The following is a 21068-nucleotide window of genomic DNA, read 5'->3' as shown; positions in this document are numbered from 1 at the left end:
TTTAAAATTTTAATGTTCATTATGAACCTGGCAAGCCAAGTAAACTAAATAGTTATCTCTTTTATTCTGTTAGCCAAAAAACAGACAAGACCCTCCTCATACCTGCTTTCTGCACAAAAATTATTTCCTATCTATTAGACATTAATGTCAAGAAAGAAATTAATCGCTGATTTAACGTTGTTTTAATTTTAAAGTGACTTTTGTACCTGTGGAAAATGTCAGAACCCAGAAACTTCAGCTATTTATTCACAACATAGCTGCAATACAAGCAGAGAGTGGCAGTGCAGGCTTGCCCACACAAAACCACCAATCCTTCTTAGCCTTGTCTTGGAAACACCATCTCTAGGGCAAGTTCTGTGCCAATTCGTTCCTTGGCTTCTTTGCTGACCTTATCAACAAGGGTCTCAATTATTATGCAGACACCTACCTAGTAAGAAATGAACGGATGCCACAGACTTATTTCACCCAGGATGCAGAAAAGCCATTTTGTACCAGTGACATTTTTTTCATACCCAACCAAGTCTAACTTGGGCAAGACACAATAAGACTAAGTCAATCCTATAAACATTGGTTCCCAGTTACAATGTTAATATACTAGTAGGTTTTTACAATTAGCCTATCAAGTTGCTTCAGAGCAAATCTAGTTGCTTGTGCAATGCACAAGATGTTCCTGCTACTTTCTCATTTTATTTTGTAAAATTGTATACGTATTGAAGCTGCCACGCTGGAATACAGCCTGCACTACAAAATTATCTGAGTTTCGAATAAGTAACTTGCAATAATCTGTAATTAAAAACCTTACACCGATAAACAGTGTTGATGAACAAGAAAGCAGTTTCCACACTACAGTGCAGTTCTAAAGTTTTAGGTATTCCTGAAATTGGTCACACCACCTGTCCACTAAAACAAAATTACATGTCTGGAAAGTCTTCCTGTAGAACAGCTTACTGATTTCAATACAGAAGTCTTGTGGGATTGAGAGTGAATAAACTGTTAGCCTGCAAGTAAAGTAGGCTTTTCCTCCATGTCCCCAAAACAAATGCTCTAAAAATCAGAATTATACATTTGGATCCTCATGCTCTCTGTTGTGAGATTGAGATATACTGGTACTAAATCTCTATTGAGATTGTTACTGTAAAATATTATTTCTGATGTTTTCTTATGGCCTTTCAACAAAAATGATTTAGAATGATTAAAATAAGATGACAACATAATTTCAACAATGGCTATAACATTCGGCTCACTCATGGGTGGTGCGTGAACCCCCCCATACGGGAGACTAGTCCCCTGCCTCTTCTGCCTGAGGCCTCGCTCCTACCCCACCCGCCCCTTGCTCGCCGGAGCTAGAGGATCCCCGGGCCCCAAACACAGCCGGAGGAGCCCTGCCGCAGCCACCCCGAGTCCTGGGCTGCCGGCAAGCCCAAACCCTGGCCCGCCAGCTGGCTCAAGCACCAGCTCGTCCACCCCAGATGCTCCAAGTCCCGGGCTGCTGGTTGGCCCAAGCCCAGGGCGTCCCAAACCCCAGCTGGCTTTGAGGGAGAGATGGAGTGAAGGCAGGAAGAGTAGCAGTGTGGGCAGGACCATGGGGGAAGAGCAGGATATGGGAGCAGGGCCTTGGGGAGAAGCATGGGTGGGGCTATGGCCTGGCTGTTTAAGCCTCCTCTGGCCTATTATACCCACCGCCCATGAAATGTATTTACATTTTTACTACAGTGATATGTAAAAAACACACAATCACCATGTGTCATGATTTAAAAAGTGGTCTGTATAAAATACACAGTATATTCATCTACTAAAGAAAACACCTCTGAATGGATAGGTAGTTGTACAAATGTTTATCAATTGCCCTATCTGATTTATGATTATTTCCTACATTCCATAAGAAGCTGATTTAGCTGCAATTTTAACAATAAAGTATAATGGGTAGTTTTAATCAGCCGTAAGATTTATAATCTGCATATGTTTAATCAACTTTTGAAAACAGAAAGCATGTGTTTTACAAAAGAAAGATGTCAAAAAGTGATTTAGACAGTACTTTGCTCACTTTATTGGATTAATAACGTGAATTGTATACCTGAGTGGAGTTAGATAGTTGGTTTTTCCACGGCTCCTCTGCGCTGCTGGTCAGGTTTGTGCGGTTATGAGGTAGAGAGAGTGCGTTTCGCTGCAGGTAAGGCACATTTCCATTACTTCCACTTCCTGTTATGTGATTATTGCCTATCAAAATAGCGTCTGTACTACCCAGCGTTCTTGGTGTGCTGCAGGGAACTGGGCCTGCTGGAAAGGGTCCATTAGCCATAGGCTGCCCAGGGCAAGCCGGACGGATTCCATGCTGAGTGACATTAGGCACCCTGGTTAAAGCAACCTGAGGCTGCTGACCAGAGACAGAGTTTGTAGGCAGTGATGAGTCAGTTGTTGGCCCATTAGAAATTCCAGTAGATCGTACCTGTGCAACTCCTGCTTGCCTCATCTAATGAAAAATTAGTAAGACAAAAGAATAAAGTTAATTACATGATTAAGAGACTACACAAAAAGCTTTTTTATCTGGAATGTTGGGAGAATGGAGGGGTACCAGTAAGTGAAAAATTAACTAAGAGGGAGGGAGTTTGGGTGTGAGAGGGAGCTTGGGGCACGGGAGGGGATGCAGCGTGCTGGATCAGGGCAGTGCTCATCTCAGGTGGCTTCTCACAAGTGGCGACATGTCCCAGCTGCTCCTAGGCGGAGGCACGGCAAGGCAGATCTGCATGCTGCCTCCACCTGCAGGCGCCAGCCCCGCATCTCCTATTGACTGGGGTTCCCGGCCAATGGGAGCTGCGGAGCCAGCGCTCAGTATGGGGCGGGATGGGGGCAGCCTGGGAGCATCAGGGACATGTCGCCTCTTCTGGGGAGCCACGCAGAGCCAGGTAGCGAATGTGCTGGCCCTATGTCAACCAGACTATAAACTGGACTTTCAACGAAGATCAGAAATGCCGGTTTGTCGAGCTTTTCTGTTTGTAAAATGCCGAACAACATAGCTGTTCCTGTATATAAATATTGTGTACTGTTAATTTATTTTTACTCTATTGTTTCAAGTAAAGTTTGGTTGAAATTATGTTAATTTTATTCAACTTTTTTTTTTGTAGCTCAGAAACCAGGTTCCTTCCAGTTTGTGCTGAATGGCAGAGCTGACATGATCACAAATGGTGAGTGAATTTTAAGGTATAGTTATTGAAGGCAGACTTTTCTTCTAGGAAAGCCATAAAGAGACAGACAGACAGATAGAATTAGGCTTTTACAATTGGACACACAAAAATATAAGAGAAGTGAGCAACAGACAGGAATGAGAGGTCTTTTGACAACTTACGACAAATGCTTATTTCGTAACTAGACTGTTTCTCAAACTTTGTCAGTCAAACAACTGACCAGAAAACAAATTAAAAAATTGGTTAATCATCATCTCTGGTAGTCCTACAATACAAAACAGCTAACGATGAATGTCTTTCAGCCAGTAAACATCAATCACAGTAAACGAAATGTCAAAGAAAACAGAATATGTTATGTAAACTAGTAAATAGGGCATGAAAGCGTATACAATACGAATAATTCAGGTTCAAAAAGAAAACAGAATGCGCCACTGATGCAAGTACTGAAAATCAGAAAAATATTTTTGCTCGCACCTGCTGGTGTTGCTGCATCAAGACAAACTGACTCTCCAGCTGTTCCAGCATAAGTTTCTGTGCTGGATTTAGATTTCTGTTTGCACGCAGCTGTTCCAAGTCCTGGAAAAAAAAACACTGCAGCATTATTTAGAATCATTCAACTTAGAACTGATTAAAAAGCTTCCTGATAACAATACTTAACACTGCCAGTACAAGTAAGGCTTCTGAAACTGAGAAAGTATAGCTCAAAAGCTCCTAAAAGGACCAAACCCCTTTCCATAATCCACTGTCATACTAAAAACTCTACATAAGCATCTCTTATCTACTTAAGCTGAAAAAGACTCGATTATCTCAGTATATGTTATAAAACAGTACTGTACGTAGATCTTAAGTGTTCGATATGATTAAAGTACGTTTTTGCCGTGAAAGAATGTTAAATTCATAAAGTTCTTAAAATGTATACAACTCTTGACAACACACATTCTGTAATTTTCTCCTGTGTTATTCTTGCACTATGATACAAATCTCAAAATTGTCAATCCATTTTATATAAGAAAATCATTCTGTGTGAACTCTCACACTAAAATGGGAAAGAGCCAAATATACACAATCTTTACCTTAGAGAACAACAGATACAAGACTGAGCAGTTTTATAACTGAGGCGATAAACACTTAGTTTAGTGCTAAAAATGTTTGTGAAATGTCCTCTCTATTTTCATTTAAGCTGCTGAGCACACAGTATTCATATTTTAACTCTTAAGAAAATCCATAGATATATTACGAAGAATGAATGGCTACCACAGTTGACTAATTAGGTTGTATGTTAATACCTAATTGTTGAAGATATGAGACAAAGTGGATGTTGGGAAAGAAATACCTCAAAACATAAACAAGATAAAACAAGACCCAAAAGTCCCAAACTGGTTACTTACTTGTACAGAAACTGTGCTTCTGCAAGATGTGTTGTGCACATATACATTCCACTATAGATGTCTGTGCACCCAATACACTTGAGTCTGACACTTTTGCCAGCAGTACTAGCAGGTGGCGCATGGGCCTGGGTTATCCTTTTGCACTGATCTAAGGGTACCAAGGGGAGTGGTGACCACCTCCCTCTCCATTCCTTTGTACCAAAGGAATTTAATACCCAGAGCAGAGGAGAAAGTGGGAGGCTTGTGAAATGTGTATGTGAACAACACATCATGAAGAATAATAGTTACCGTTCAGGTAAGTAGACTTTTTTTTTTTTTTGCCTTAAAAGTGATTGTGCTCATATACATTGCATTGTTGGTGAATCACCAGCAGCTTTCTTACAGGTAGAAGGACTTTGGATTACTTGAAGAGAGACTGTAAGGGTACGTCTATACTCCACTGAAAGCCTGAGCTTAAGCCCGTGCTCAAACCGGACCCCCTCCTTGTGTTTACATTGCAATTGCACGAACCCAGGACATGGACCCAGGGTCCCAGGACGCTGCAGGGCTGGAGGGTCTGAGCTTGAGTTAAGCTAGGAACCAGGGTCCAAGTCCTATAGGTTTGCAGTGTAGACACAGCCCCGCTTGATTCGGGTCTTGGGAGTCAGTCGGAAGTTTCCCACAATTCCATGGGACAACTTCTTTAGTCCTCTACAGCCTAACAATCTGCAATCCACTCTATTGAAAAAGGAAGCCACCCCCATCTTTGTGAATGGCAGCTCAGGTCAGCGTTAACCCATTCTCTTCTGATCACCGATCTGCAAGCACACTATCAGGCAGCCTCATGGGTCTGCAATGGAAAGCGAACTGATCAAGTATTTTGCAAAGCGAGCTGCTTCCTGGTAACATGCAGGGCTCGCAGTAACGTTTTCCCCATCCCTAAGACTGACTTGCCAAAATCGGCATGATCTTTGGAAGCTTGAGTAATAGTTTAATGTCTGGAGAAGTATGCAGAGATGGCGGTGTTACTGCTTTGCAAATATCCACTTGCAGGAATGTTGCTCAAAGAGACAGGTGAAGGGGAACGAGAACTAGTGGAGTGGGCTGTCATCCTTGCTGGAGTAGACACCTTTGTCAGATTGCAGCAAAGACTGATACAGATAGAAATCCAAAGCAAGATATGCTGGGCTGTAACAAGTTGCCCTTTAATACTCTCAGCATAGGATATAGAGAGTTGGGAAGTAGATCTGAAAGACGTTGTGTAGTCCAGGTAAAGTGCCCAAAGCCCTCCTAACAGTCATGGTATGAAGCTTTTCTTCAGCCTTGGAAGAATGAGGCTTCAGAAACAACACTGGAAGATAAATAGTCTGGCTGAGGTGGAATACCATTTAAGGCATAAACCAAAGGTGCAGCCTAAGAGAGATCATGTCTTTGTCAATGTTCAAAGTTAAAATTCCCTCCAAGACAATGGCTATTGGGCTGACATCGTTAAGGCACGTCACTTTCATAGCCAACCTTACACAAGTGAGTGATGTGGCCAGCATCAAACCCAGCCGCCATTGACTACTCTAACTCAATGGATCAGGTACCCGTTTTGCAGCTGGGTGAACTAGAGATGGCCTTTCAGTGTGGTATCACGCAAGATTTGCACACACAACTTTCAGGATTGTAGTTAAGTACTTGTAACTACTTGGCCACCTCAAGTGGAATATTGTAAAAGGAGGGTCTGCTAAAAGTGCCTGTAGCTCTGACACCCCCCTTGCAGAGGTAATTGCTACCAACAATGCTGTTTACATTTATAGCAGTGGCAGAGATGTTGTGCCACAGGTTCGAAGGGGGAACCCATCAACCTAAATTACTAAATTCAATACCCATGAAGGTACTGAATGGATCAGATATAGGAACGTGCACGTGAACAAGTCCCTTTACAAATCTGGACACCAAGGAATGAGAAAAGGTAGGAAACCCATCTACTGGTAGGTGAATTGCAGAAATGGATGCTAGACAGAGTCTCACTGAGCTGTCAGAGACCAGAGGTTTTCAGGTGCAGCGAATAGTCTAGAATATGCCTATTCTCTGTGCTATTTGGTGATAATTTACAAGATTCTGCCCAGTTTGAAAACCTTTAATGTTGCTGTATAGATGGCTCTAGCGTAATCCTTCCTGCTACTCACTAAAATGGCCTCGACAGCTCCAGAGCAGATTCTCTCCTCGCTGCACAAGTAGAGATCATCCATGATGTGAGGCAGAGAACTTTTAGGTTGAGGTGTAGTGACCTCAACAAATAGAGAAATGCTTCCTTACCTCCCACTCCCGCAAAACTGTTCTAAGGTGAAGAAAAACCAGTATTAATTTCTAGACTAGTATCAGGTTTATGGTCTGATATCTTCTGTTCATCAGGGATCGCAAATGAAAGCTTTATACCGTAAAAATATCAGGGATCTTCCCTGTCCAATACCATAAACCTTATGAGTAGAGCTATTTTAGAAGCTTAAACACCAACAGAAAACATTTTAGGTGTTTTATTTCAAAAGGATTTATTATATTTATTATTTTTTCTCCATGCACAGCTGAGCTCGTGGTACTAAGGAAAACTAGTTTTATACGTGGATGAATGTAAAAAAATAACACCAATAATATTTTTTTTAAACTAAGACATTTCTAAAATGCATTCTCTGTAAATTGCATTACATATACAGAATACAAAGACAGACATGGAATGAAGGTTTTATTCACTTTCATGTGAGATGACCTTCATAACTCATTGCTGGCTTTGTCATTCATGGATAATGAAACCATATTAAATGACTTAACAAATCCTTTATTCCATACATAGGGTGAAGACGGTAACGACACTTTCCCTTAAAGAGGAGGAAACAAAGTGAAAAAAGACAAAACGCTAGTGAGGCCTGAAAGGGAAGAGAAGTAGGAGAGATGGGAGAAAGCAGAGAGAAAAGTGATAAAGATTGCACAAAGGCAGGAGAGACAAATAGGTGGAAAAATCAAGTGGTACAATAAAACAATGCTGACTGGCTAAGGAGGCAACAACTAAGGGACTGTCTTTCAGGTAGAAAAAATATTTCTTAATTGTGCATAATGCCCACAGCCTTTGGGCAGTATACCAGAGTTTCAAAATCTATTTCCCCTCCTCAGAGCAATAATTTTTCTATTGATGTCCTTGCATTTAGTCAATATTTGTGATATATATGGTGACGACTTTGGCCCAGGTCTAATTTTCAAAATGTGCATTCTTTTGCTACTGCTGAAGCTTGACATGGTACACTGCAACCTATGTCAGTGAGCTGAAGAATAAACTGAAAATACTGTAACAAAACAAACTAGATTTGAGTCAAGGTCTCAAAAATAAAGTCCAGCACTTCAACTGTAGAAGCCACGTGGTCTGAAATCCATGAACACCAGAGTTGAATTTCAACTCTCTCCATTATTGGTGATACAATAATCTTAAGTCCTTCACTTATAATTTTATCAGTTTGCCAAATGAAGACACAAGAAGTTAACTCACATGGATATTGGGAGGGGTACAGTAGTTGCGCAGCACTTTGTAAATCTTAGGCAGCACAGCGAGTCATAAGTATCATTCATCTGACATCCAATAGTATGACTACTTCACACATTAAGTTAAAAAATGTTACAACAAGAAAAAATATTTACTTTTATCTGTCCATATTACAAATTTATTATAAGTGCTTATGTAATTAAAATATTCAACTTGTGCCATGTCACTAAACTGGAACTCAGGTTTTGTTGGTTTTTCATTTTAAGCTTGATTTCCACATACCACAGGAAAGCTATAAACACAAAAACTACTTGTATCAAACAATAAGCATTATAGCAAAGTATACTCAATATTTACCATCTGATTCAGAAGTTTAAATGTGAAAAGTTTCTTTGAGTCCATTTCAGATATATTTCTGGTAAGAAAAAAAGTCTCAAAGCTGCTTAGGGTTTTCTTTAACACACTTACCTGTAATTTCTGTGGTGTCAAGCACCAAGAATGAATTTGTTGCTGTACTGGAGGATGTGACACCGTATGGCCACTGCTCCAAGAATCTGAAGTATTCTGAGAAAAACATTAAATTTAAATATATGACTATCAAAAGAGCAAATATTAGGTTTATAAAAGCTAGACATGAACGTCTTGATGAAAGGACTAATCACAGGTTTAAGAATAATACAGTATATAACAAGTATACTAAAATATACTTTCTCTCATTTTGCTTCAACCTATACAGTATCAGAACAATGAGAGAAAAGTAAATGATATTCAATATAGTATCTAATACCATAATGACAAGGAACCAAATCAAATAAGTCACTACCTCTTGAAAAAGTATTATGTGAAGAAGAAACATCCTGAATTTTAGATATAGGCAAAGGCAACAGACAGAACAACATGGTCATTTCCCTCTCTATTACAATACTATGATTATATTCTGAGATTAGGATAATTACTTCTATATATAGTGTCACTGATGTGTATTGCACTTAGGTACTTACTATCTCAATTGTAATCTCCTAATTAAATACGCTGCTGAAAAATGCACTAACCTCAACACATGAACTTCTAAAACTTTCCCCATCTTAATGCCAAAGGATTACAATTAAAGTACAAGTTCTGTGTATACTGCACAATTTCTATGCATATTTTTGTATAATTTTGGCTCGGTCTCTTTAGTTCACAAGAATATATACCTTTGTTGGACTAGATGTTCTTTTCCTCTTGGCAGGACTGGACAGGTCATCTACTTGGCTAGAAGGAATCATGTGTAGTGGCAAGGATTGCTGTGAAATTTGTGTTTGAGTGAGGCCTAGTACAGGTTCAGTATTTGGATGATGAGGTTTACAAGCCTAAGAATCACAGAAGGAAGACAAAAACATGGTTCTATATATTCTTAATTCTTCCAATTAAGCTACACACTTTTATGATCTGCATATCTTAAAAGGGCTGTGTGGATATACTGAAGCTGACTCAGTTACTGAAAATCAGTTTCCATATGGTCATCAATGGAGGAATGTGTACCTTTCTTGGGATTAATTTAAAAAAAAAAACAACAACAAAAAAAACAACCACTGTAGCATTTCTACTTAAGATGAAATCTCTCAAAATCATGAAAATCCACAAAGGTTCTAAATTGGTACCCCCATATTTCTCCCACATTATAGGGAGTCTTTTCTTGATCTAAATCCCTTTGCAAATAAATCAAAGGCTTTTTATTAATGAAAGCCAGCCCTGCACTCAATAAAATAAGCTTGACTACTACAGATTGTAAAGAACCCTTAAAGCTGGGCACCTGCAGAACATAACCCAACTTCTCACCTGCTGTGCTGTGTTCATGGCACCCTGCCTGGAGGTAAGCTCTGCGGGGATTGGTAGGCTCCATGCCTCCTCAATACTAGGAAGTAATTTAGTTTTATTCTGTAGACTACCTTGTGGAAGGTTACACAACTGAGCCTAGGAAAAATTATGTAAAAAGCAAATTTAACACAAGCCTACTTTATTAAGAGCAAGTCCACGAAATCTTCCTAAATGCTGTAGCTAATTACGTCTTAAAGAGAGAATAGATTTAAAGTCTGGGGTTTTAGAAAGGTGCTAAGTATAAAGAGGGTAACCAGAATATAAACCTTTGTGAGAATCAGAATAAAGTTGAGCTCTGGTTTCAGAGGTCTCGTAACTCTTTTCTTCTGAAATTGCAAACAAGAGTGAAAGATAGTGTGTGTGTGTGTTCTCTCTCTCTCTAAATGCTATGACAACTTAAAAATGTAGACAGTACATAGAAAAAAAAGTGATGTAAATCAATATGCATCAACTGAGTAATGTGCAAAACAGCATTATTTACAGGGATTGAGTCCCACTTAAAAATGGAAAATAAAACAATAATTCGAGCTATGATATGTTTACAATAAATATGGAAACAGGTTAAACACCATAAAACAATAAAACATTAACTGGTATGTTATTTTCCCCCTCCCCTCTGTTGTGTACATGATAAAATATTTCCCTTCCTTAAAGCTTTAAAGTTTTACCTGTAAATATTTTATCCGTGCTGCAAGTGCAGAGGTATTACTACAATTTTTGCTCCTAGTTGCGTTTAAGTAGCATTTAATGGCATCCTGAGGCTGGTTGCAGGACTCATAGAGTGTGCCCAAGTCCATCCAGGCTGCAGCATGGCCATGGTCCAATTGTACAGCACAGATATAGGCTTGTAAAGCATCCATAGGCTGATTTTGCTGTTGATATAGCACACTGAATAAAAAGATTGGTAAAGTTCAAAATTAATAAAGTCTGAACACAAAGAAGTCATATACCCCACCACTAAACTCAGTATTTCTCATATAGTGAAGAAGAAAACCTTTTGTACATCAAGTGGAACACACCATTACATAATTCAGTGACAACCATGAATGATACATTTTTATACCTTAACATGACAAGTTAAAATAAAAAGTACAACTAATATTGCAAACTAAAATTTAAGAGAGCAAATACCTACATATTTCTTTAAGGTCAAGGTATTTATAGCATGGTTGACAGAACATTAATATATTAAGCTAGCAATTAGGAGCTTTGTGATCTACTGAGAACACAACGGTGTTAAAAAAAACTTGTTTAAATACACTAAAATTCAATTATAGTACTGCTTTTCCCTGCATCATTCTTACCCTATAGAACACCATGTATCTGCACTTGCTTCTGATTTATCAATAGATTGCCTATAAGATATAAAGGCATCCTGAACTTTCCCAATACTTGAATAGCACCTGGGAGAAGAGAGAAAGAACTGTGGTAATATTTAAAGTGATTATTGAGAATGGTTTGCCAAGAGTGGACTGGTATTAGTAAATTCATGCAAATACATACTCATACACATTAATCCAAAATAACCGCTCTTTCTGTAAGTTTGACACAAAATGACACTGAATAAAAACTTCTGAATCATTATTACTAATTTATTTGTAAAATACACTAATTCTTCAGCATCAGCTATGCAAAGTTTAACTTGCTTTAAGTGCTAATACATGCTACATTATACTAATGTCCAGAATTAATACTACATTCTGGAAATGTACACGTTTCACCCGTGGTATTTCATTGAGCAAAAGGGAAAATATTTACATACAGATTGCAACACGGGAAGAATTCAACTGCCTGTTCCCAAGTAGTCAACTTGTGTGCATTTAAAAAAAATTAAATCTTGGTGGCAGGGAAGTTGAAATACTAGAGAAGAGAATTTATGACAACTAATATAGTGACACTACAAATACAGTGAATATTTTAGTAAGTACATTCTATCTTGTAGGTCTTCTTTGGGTGTATGCAGTTAGTACTGTAAATACCCTTCCCACACCATTCTTAATAAAATGTTAAACAACAATAAAAAGTGTAGTTTTACAGTCTAGTCTACAGGATGAACCAAATTTAGGAAAAATCCTGATTTTATTGTTCTGTATTTTTTTTAATATAATTTATTATGTGAATGCTAAGTATATATAACATTTTCAAAAGCAGTATGACATGGTAAGCAAAAACACTAGAACACAAAGAAGAGTGAGCTGCAATTATGCTACAAGGAAAAATGACTGCTTCCATCATAATCAGAAAGAAAATAAGATACTGAAACTTAAGTAGAAAAGTATTTTCTTTGGTTTTGCACACATTGCCTGCAATTTAGTTCTTATGCAAACAGGGAAGATAAAGTCTTCAGAATACACAAAAAATAATTGAAAATTTATTCTTGTAAAAAAAATAAAGAGACAAATATGAGCAAAATAAAGGCAAAAATTATCAACCTTTAAGCACGAAAAAAAACAGAGGTTCTTCTTTTACATTATATTTGGTACAGTAGGAAAGGAATCTAGTAAAACACTACCAGTATTTTACTTCACTTATGAATATTCACCAGGATTAAGTAAAAAAGCTTCAAAAGATAATAAGTTAGACTAAAAGGTAATGAAACAAAGTCCCAGCATCTGTGTTAAAACCAGTTTCTCAGATATTTTAAGGATCGTATCAGTATCATGATAGTCAAATTCAACTCCCACCAAAACTTAAAATAAGTTCATCACAATAATTCAAATATAACAAAAGTAAAGAATGTTCAAACATAATTTACACACAACTAGAAAAACTAAGAAAATCAAAGTTGAAGAATTTTATTTTAGTTAAAGCACTATATTTGTCTATCTTCCCCATAATATGGGTAACAGCTTCTTTGACTGGATGGAAGAGATCTAACTCAAGAGTGTGCAATCAAGTCACGCGCAAGCGGTTGTGGCCTACAGAAGATAAGACGTATTAAAAGCCTAAATATTGCTTAGGTTACTGCTAACTAGTATGAGTTTCCTAACTTTTCTATCTTTTTTAAAAACAAGAAGGGGCATAAAATGCACAGTATTTACCACAGACGACAACAACAACAAATAACTTACAATACAAAAAAAAAAAAAAAAACTTACAAGGCCAAGAGTTAAATATTATTAAAGTATGGACCACTTATCTTGGAAGTCAGAATGGCTACATCTGAGCTATTCCAGTCTAACGTTTACATTATATATTACAGAAAAACAAACTATATTATAAGTACAGAAAAAACTTTAAAGAAACTTTCACAGTAGAAAAGTGAGAGAATGTGGAAGTATGCAAGAAAAATGCAAGTATTTTTGCTGACAATTTACAATGAGAAGAGAATAGATGTATGTGACAATAGGCGAGAAAGAAAAAAGTGAGTAGTGTAGTATCAGACTAGAGCAACCATTTAGCTTAGATGACAACATCTGAGGCATCTGCGTTCAAGGCATAAAAGGAATCATGTACACTTTTGCACACGTGTACAGAGTATTTTCTGCCTGTTTATTTATCTACTAAATTTCTAATTAAAACATTTATTGCACAGACACTTTCACTTAAATATCTTTCCAATTTAGCATATTTTCCCTCAAAATAACAAAGCTGGACTTCAGCAGTTTCATCATTTTTCCCATTTGTTTAAGTTAAGAATATGTGATGTTATTTATTTTAAAGGAAAATTACTCCCGAACTGATATTTTCAGGATAGCTCTCACATGGTAGAGAATATTTTCAATTCAACCACAACCTCTCAAAACAAGCTTTATTAAAAAAACATGACACAGCCTTTATTACAGTGGCTATACCACCAGTTCTCTCACCTTCCAAGGAAATACCAGGACTGGCCAGAGTTAGGATCTGCCTCAAGGGACTTCTGAAGATACTGAATAGCATAGCTTTCCTTGGTTGCTTTGTCTCCTAGCTGATCCACGGTGTGATGCATCCAGCCTACAAAAGAAGTTACAAATCACAAAAGCCAAATTCTCAAAAGCGCTGCTTAACATTTTGGAGTAGGGTAGTGGTGATAATATTTACCCACTTTTTAAAAAAAAAACAAAAAAAAAAACAAGAAATCTACTACATACCACTGTTCGGGGCATCTACTCCACATTGATAGTGGAAGGGTTAATGTGGGGATGAGAGTCCAATTAACACGCCTGGTTGCATCTGCATCATGGGCCAGATCCAATTAAGGATGAGTCCCAGCTGTGGGGAGGAAGCCCAGATGAGAATGAAGCTGCAGGGAGAGGAGAAGACCTCTACAATCCCTTTCCGGTTGCTAGAGAGTGAAGGGCTTAAAGAGGCAGATGTACTGTAAGCCGAAGGGGGAGCTGTGGGAAATGGTCTGAAAGGCGGCCCAGGTCAAAGAGAGACCAGAGATGCAGCAGTAAAAGTCTGACGGAGCGGAGCTTGGCTGCTTGTCCTAGGGTTCCTGGACTGGAACCCAGAGGAGAGAGAGGGCATGGATTCTCTTGTCTGCCACCAGAAAAGGTGGTGCAGAAACATCCTGATACAAAGGAGAGAAGGGTTTGGAACTGGGACTCCAGCGAAAAAGCCCTGGAAGGCATTGCTCTATACAAGATTGGGACAAAATCCTGCAGAACCCAAGAATAGGGCTGTCAATTTTGGTTGGATGCATTCCTGGAGATTTCATCGCATGACAACATTTAATTAAAAATTGATCTTTATTTCCTGGAGACTCCGGGCCAATCCTGGATGGTTGGCAACCCTACCCAGGAAGGGGGTGAGCAGCCTGTGGAGGGATGAGCCCAGAAAAGTGCTGTAATACGGAAAGGAATGAAAAATTCTAATCTAAGTAGACTTACTTTTTCTCTTGTTTTTATTTTTTTGACAAAAAGTATCCCTAATTTTACTGTGGATCCCCTGGATATCCTTTTGTCCATTTTATTAGCAATTTGTGAAAAATGTTTAGTAACAGGATTTCTCTTCTGAGGCTATGGGCCTGCTTATGCAAATGAAAATTCTGGTCCACAATCTTTATAGCGAAAGGGTTCTGTTATATAGCTACAGTTTCTTACGTGGAAGTGAAATGAATCTATGCAATACACCCTTATTTCTTACAATTTCAATTTAAAAATAAAAACCAAAGCTAGCAAGCAAACAATACACGCACTGCAAATTTTAATCCCCCCCCCCGTGTCTCTTTAAATGTTTTATATCTCTATCACCACACACACTCCTCAGACACCATGGGCAATACCATCATTCTCCCTCTGGCATGCAGGACTGTAACCTGGGCCTCACCTTTGAGATGGTCCTACTGCTAGATCCTTACGTCTACAGTGTCTCTAAATCTGGCTGATTCTTCCAGCTGAACATCTAAGGTGGCCTTTGCTCTCCCATCCAAAACTCTTATTCAGCTGTGCCCTCCCCCCTGCACATCATCTCACGTCTCAGCTACTGCAGCTCTTCTCGGGCCTTGACAAATGCAATCCTGCCCCACTTACATTCATTCAAAAGGCTGCTGCAAAGATCATTTTCCTGTCATCGCTTTGACTTTGTCACCCCTCTCTTTGCACCCAACTGGCTCGTTCCTCTCCATTGCCTTCAACACAAGACTACTTGTGTTCATTTTCAAGGCCCTTCATGAACTATCCCCATGCTACCTATCATCTCTCTCATCCTGCTGAGATTTTGACTTCTATTACCATTCTACCAATAATGCCAGCCTTCATTGCTGACTTGTAAATTTTCAAACAAGCACCTCAGGGTGGATTTGATCTAAATTAATTTGATTCAAATCACTAGTCAGGAAGACTCGATTTAATCATGGATTTCTACATAAAAGTGCATTCTTGTTGGTTGTTATAAACTTAATACATATTCTTCACAACTCAGAGATAGATGTAGGTTTCATTTTTAGAAGGTATAGACTATACATTTTTTAAGTGATGTTCCTTTCATCATCTTCAATGCAGCTTCCTCCTGAGAAGGAACACGTCTCATGATGTTGTTTCATTAGGGCAACCAGACCTTGCACTTCTTTGTTGCACTGTTTGCATTTTGCACATATGCCTGTCTTACCCACAGGTAAAGGAACATCATTAAAATATTCCCAAACTGGGTTTCTTTTACAGCCTGCTGCCATTATAGGTTCTCTCTTCTAGTGAGAGAATGGTATGGTAGATCTCAAATTAATGAGGGCTATACTTAGAAAGACCTCAAGACTTCTGGAATATGCTGCTCAAACAGTTTCACTTTTGTTTCTACTGCCTCTCCCTCTCTTCTCACATTTATCTCCAGGCTTCTTCTCCTTGTCCAGATCTATTCTGCCCCCTACAATCTTGTATTCATTGAACTTTTTGAAACTTTGCACTTTTAGAGAGAGGTAAGGGATTGAGACTCTGTGTACACAAAATTTGCAGATGGACAATAGGGATGAGGTCTGTTCTTTCTCACCTGTATATATTTATTTTAAAACATTTTTGCTGTTAACCAGCATGTTATCTCTGGAGACACAAATCCACAGTTTGAGAACTGCAAAACTAAGCATCTCTGATACTATCTTCTAGACTGAGCACTGAGTTCCATTGGGTAGATAGCAAGATTAACCTAAATAATCTATACAGAAGCCCCTGGAACCCCATAAACTTGGGTCCCTAATCCATGAACTATTGGAACTCATTTACAAAACTTTTCTTAAAGATTACATGAATATATTGTCTCATACTATAGAATTAGAATTTATAATCCCTACTCCATGATGAGATATCTTTGAGCTATAATGTATCTTAATTAAAATGATCTTTAGATAGGTTTTCCCCAAAAAGCATTTTATCCAAAAAATCCGATTTAAATAAAAAAATCGGATTTTTTTAAAATCATTTTTATTCATCCTGAAGCACCTTCATTCTTTCTCTCATGCTGCCCCTCACACATGGGAGAAGCTCCCTATAAAATTCTCAAAACTACTTTGTTGTACTTCTTCAAACTCTCCTTTGTTGTAATGCCTATAAAAAGCATGATAACTGCTAGGCAGCTAGTGTGTTGAGACCACCGCATATGATGTTAAGAGTATGCCTTATTTCCACTCTGAACAGTGACAGTAATTTACCATGAGAACAATTCTCCATTACTGCCCATTTTCAAATCAAGACTGGATTTTTTCTAAAAGACATGCTCTAGGAATTATTTAGGGGAAGTTATATGCAAGGTCAGCCTGGTTCAGTGGTTCTCAAACTGCAACCCAATCAGCACACAGCTGCAGTCCATGTGATATCCTCAGGGCCAACAGGTAGTGTATATATATTGTGTGGATGCGGCCCACATTACACAGAGAGCTGCATACGCAGCTCACAATGGTAAATAGGTTCAGACCCACTAGATGATCACAATCAGTCCTTTCGGCCTTAGAATCTATGAATGTTAACCAGTATTATCTTCCTGTTTCCTTGTGCTCCCTCACTTGTCTGTTTTTTCTTTTCTTTTTTGTCTAATGCTTAGATTGTAAATTCTTTTGGGGGGCAGGGGCCATCTTTTTGTCATGTGTTTGTACAGTGCCCAGCATAAGGGGATCCTGGCCCTCAGGCACTATCACAAAACATCATAATACATATAATAGACAGATCTGTTTTATATAAAATGTTTTATTTACACACCTCCACACGCCCCACTCTTATATCTGTTAAGTGTTAGACAGGTTACTCATAAAAACCTATAGTAAAAAACATTAAAAGTTACAAAGGGAAGTGCTCAAAAGTCAGGAAATCAGACTCACAACCCTAACTGTTATACCATGTGCACACATTCATAACAATAAAATCTAATTACATGAATACACTTTCCCCTCCACATGCTAGACAAAGTAAAGCAAAGTAATCAACTGGCCAGTACCCATAGTATTCCTACCTCTTTCACTGCAGAGTATATGAGTGATTTTCTCTAGCTAGTCTTAATAAATGTTTTTAATTAAGTTACTGAGTCTTAGATTGTGTTGAGGTAAAAGTTAGCCTGGTATCTTCTAGAATGGAAGGTAAACTTCTAACCTCTTATAATAGACAGTCAGGAATAAAAAGCTACTTATCCTGGAGCACTTGGTTTAGACAGCCCATAAAAAGTTCCTCCCATGCATCAGCTGTAGTCAGTAGAAGCACTGGGAATGCCCTGGGGACTACAAGGTGTGTTGAAAATAGGGAACAAGAGGTTACTGTGGGAAAAGGACCACATTTAACCTGATGAAATACTGCAAACGGGAATCAATCCTAAAAGCCTGGAGATCTTCATTCTCCAGATAGCCACTAGGAAAAAAAAATTCAGAAATGTGATACAAGCAATGTTCTTCTGTGGGCTCCAACAATCACGTTCAAAATTAGATCCAAATCTGTGCAGATTTACAAATTCGTGGAAAATATTAGTCTTTTGAAAGAGTTATTTATTTACATTAGGACAATCATAAAAAAAATATGTCTGAATAGGTGTATGATGTGGAGAAAGGTGTCGTACACTGACCAATGACAACCCTGAGTGAAATAAAGGAGATAGCCTAGGCTAATGGGAATGAAACTGCAAAAAATGCACTACATTTCCTCAATCCTCTTGCTAAAGGGAAGCTTATTTCTTTCTTGATGAAAGTTTGCATAACCACAGGAAAACATGCTGTACCCTTAGTGGAACATTCAGTAAATATACCGGTGACCATCAATAACAAGAAGGGAAGCTACTATGATAGTTCCAGAAGATCTGGATACCAGAACTTGCAAGCCACATTGGAGCAACTAAGATAGGGGTTGTTTCCCATTTTATCTTCCTGATAACATGTGGGAGGAGGAGGAAAAAATCAACATCAACACCTACCCCTCAGAATGGCACAGATCAGGGAGGCTGGGCCTCTTTTCTGCCCATAAGCACAATAAGGTAAAGTATTAGAATAAGGGAAAAAAGGGAAGATACCCTTCCTTTCGTACTATTGGAGAAACTATTCTATTGACCCCAACTGAACATGGATGACAACTTCCTGACATAACAGATTCTATGAGAGACATTTCTGAAGAGAATGGAGGAGAGGGTTGAAAAACAATGATACAAAATATACATTGTTTGAATCAGATTTTTTTCTGGACTCCAACTGCTGTACCTGAGGGCAGATGTTGGTCCCTGGCAAAAACAAACCCCAAAAGATGGTAGTAAGTTTTGACTACAGTACCTAGCGAAGGCATGGACTATGCAACACCGTGAAAAGTGATAACGCGCTAATCCCACAATCTAATTTTCAACAAATTAAAAGGTATCCTTTAAAATAGGGTCTGCTAACAATAATGGCTAGGTAAATAGAGAGGTTCTTAAATTCAAAGCATTCAGTGGCTGTTCTAGAACCAAGGTCAAAATGTACCCTGTAAGAGATTTACATTGTACCCATTCAGTCTAGCTGCACTGCTGTGCCTCTGTTTTCCTTGCTTCTTCAGCAACTCAAACTATCAAATACGATGTTGAATTTCACCACATATTCCCACACTCCCGGGTTACATTATTATTAAAACATGTATTCAGCCTTTCACCCTTGTAACTCTGCTTTTGTCCCTTCCCCAAGGCTTCATAGTCCTTACTCGTCATTACCCAGGGCTGCACAGTCCCCCTTGTATCAGGGGCTCACAGTATTTCTCTACCAAGGTTGATGCTAGTCTGACTCCTATTCCAGCTCATTTTATGAAAAGAGCTCCATCAATCCCACTCTGAACCCTTGACCATTACTCTTCGCCAGGCAGCTGTCCTCCTCCCATTTTCTGTAAACAGACGTATACCAGCTTTTCCCCAGTCCCTGGTGTTTTTCTCGGACTGATGAAAATAGAGACTGCTTTCTATTTCCTACTTTGCTCACATGATCAGCCATATGACTTTGACACTGTATCCCCATCATTCCTTCTGGACTATACCTCCCAGAATTCGTGGCCTTAAAGGACTAAAGCCCTTGAACATGCACACTGGGTTCCTGCACTTAACAGACCAGTACCCGTTTGCCTTGAGAGGAAAAGTTCACAAACTCTAATGGTTATGGGTGGTCTAAAAGATTCAAAATGATTGAACTCAATCCTCTTACCCAAAGGATTACTGGATCTCAAAGAAAACAACATTTCATTTTACAAATCAATGTCATTTTAGGTTAGAGGTGAAAAAGGATTATTATTTGTCTATACAAGTAGCAAAATATATTAAATGAAGAATGATGGAGCAATGGAAGAAACTAACTCATGGGTTTTGTGTTATACCTCATAGGACTGGGTATGATGGCTGTGAAATATTTGATGTGCACACACGCATACATCTGCCAGAATACAAAGGTTCCCCTCCCAAACTAAAGTCCTTTTCCCTCTCAGCTAAACATATATCTGAGGACTGGTCGTCATCTAAATTTGCATCTTGCTCAAGAGGCATTTCCTAGCTGAAAAAAAGAAGTCTTTTTGCTGCTAGAACTGTCCTTTGCAGGAAGTAAAAAATTCAACATAAAGACACAAATGTTCATAAAAACATGTTCTTCACTTCTTTTGCCAGTAGCATACAATAAGCTTTCTTTTTACACCATTCTGGCAGAGATAACATTTACCTTTATTTTTCCTTAGTGCCAAATTATTTACACACCTGGGTCATACTCTACCTGAGGAAGAATTGATTTATTATAGTTGACTAGAGTTCACGTTTGTGATAAGCACCATGGATCTGATGGAGTACATCTGACTGGTAGTCCGGAACATAAGCTGCATATCATTTTACTCGAGTGTTTTGGTTCAGGCAGTTCTGTCCTTTTGCCCATAAGGAAGTTACCACTTTATCACAATGTGGTCGACTATCCAGACTGAGTAGATTCACTCAACATAATTTTTAGGGAACAAGTGATTCACAAATAATCATCACTCACAGAGACTGAGTCTTTATGGAGAACGAACTACGCTTTCACTACTTATAAAAGTTAGCATACTGTATAAAAGCATTGTTGAAATGTTTGTGGAAATCTGTATTGCCATTGTATGTCTGTTTTGTGAATGAAGGATATCTATTATCTTCTGAATAGTAAATATACTTCTGAAAATTTTAGGGGGAAAAAAACTGAAATGGAGAGACCATTGCCTTATTTGACTGCAAAAAACCTGAGCTACATTTGAATATCTTCTCTTACCCCATGCCCCACTTATGGGTTTCAAA

At 38.5% G+C, this 21068-nt stretch overlaps 1 protein-coding gene across 4 annotated transcripts in view; it reads right to left on the bottom strand.

Annotated features, from left to right (window-relative positions):
* Positions 1-21068, bottom strand: part of KDM6A (lysine demethylase 6A) — a 267920-nt gene that overhangs the window by 57078 nt on the left and 189774 nt on the right. For 2 of the 4 annotated variants that reach the window (XM_074969231.1, XM_074969233.1), the window contains exons 10-17: positions 13736-13862; positions 11231-11329; positions 10595-10814; positions 9888-10022; positions 9263-9418; positions 8535-8630; positions 3657-3758; positions 2075-2470 (exon numbers count right to left, since the gene is read on the bottom strand). In XM_074969231.1, coding sequence (XP_074825332.1) covers positions 2075-2470; positions 3657-3758; positions 8535-8630; positions 9263-9418; positions 9888-10022; positions 10595-10814; positions 11231-11329; positions 13736-13862 — 1331 coding nt within the window. The remainder of the gene's footprint in view (positions 1-2074; positions 2471-3656; positions 3759-8534; positions 8631-9262; positions 9419-9887; positions 10023-10594; positions 10815-11230; positions 11330-13735; positions 13863-21068) is intronic. The other 2 variants (XM_074969232.1, XM_074969243.1) reach the window with 1 other exon arrangement.

The sequence above is a fragment of the Natator depressus genome, chromosome 1 (assembly GCF_965152275.1).
Source record: "Natator depressus isolate rNatDep1 chromosome 1, rNatDep2.hap1, whole genome shotgun sequence".
Lineage (NCBI taxonomy): Eukaryota > Metazoa > Chordata > Testudines > Cheloniidae > Natator > Natator depressus.
Note: the sequence above shows the minus strand (reverse complement) of the source record. Positions and strands in the feature narration are given on the sequence as shown.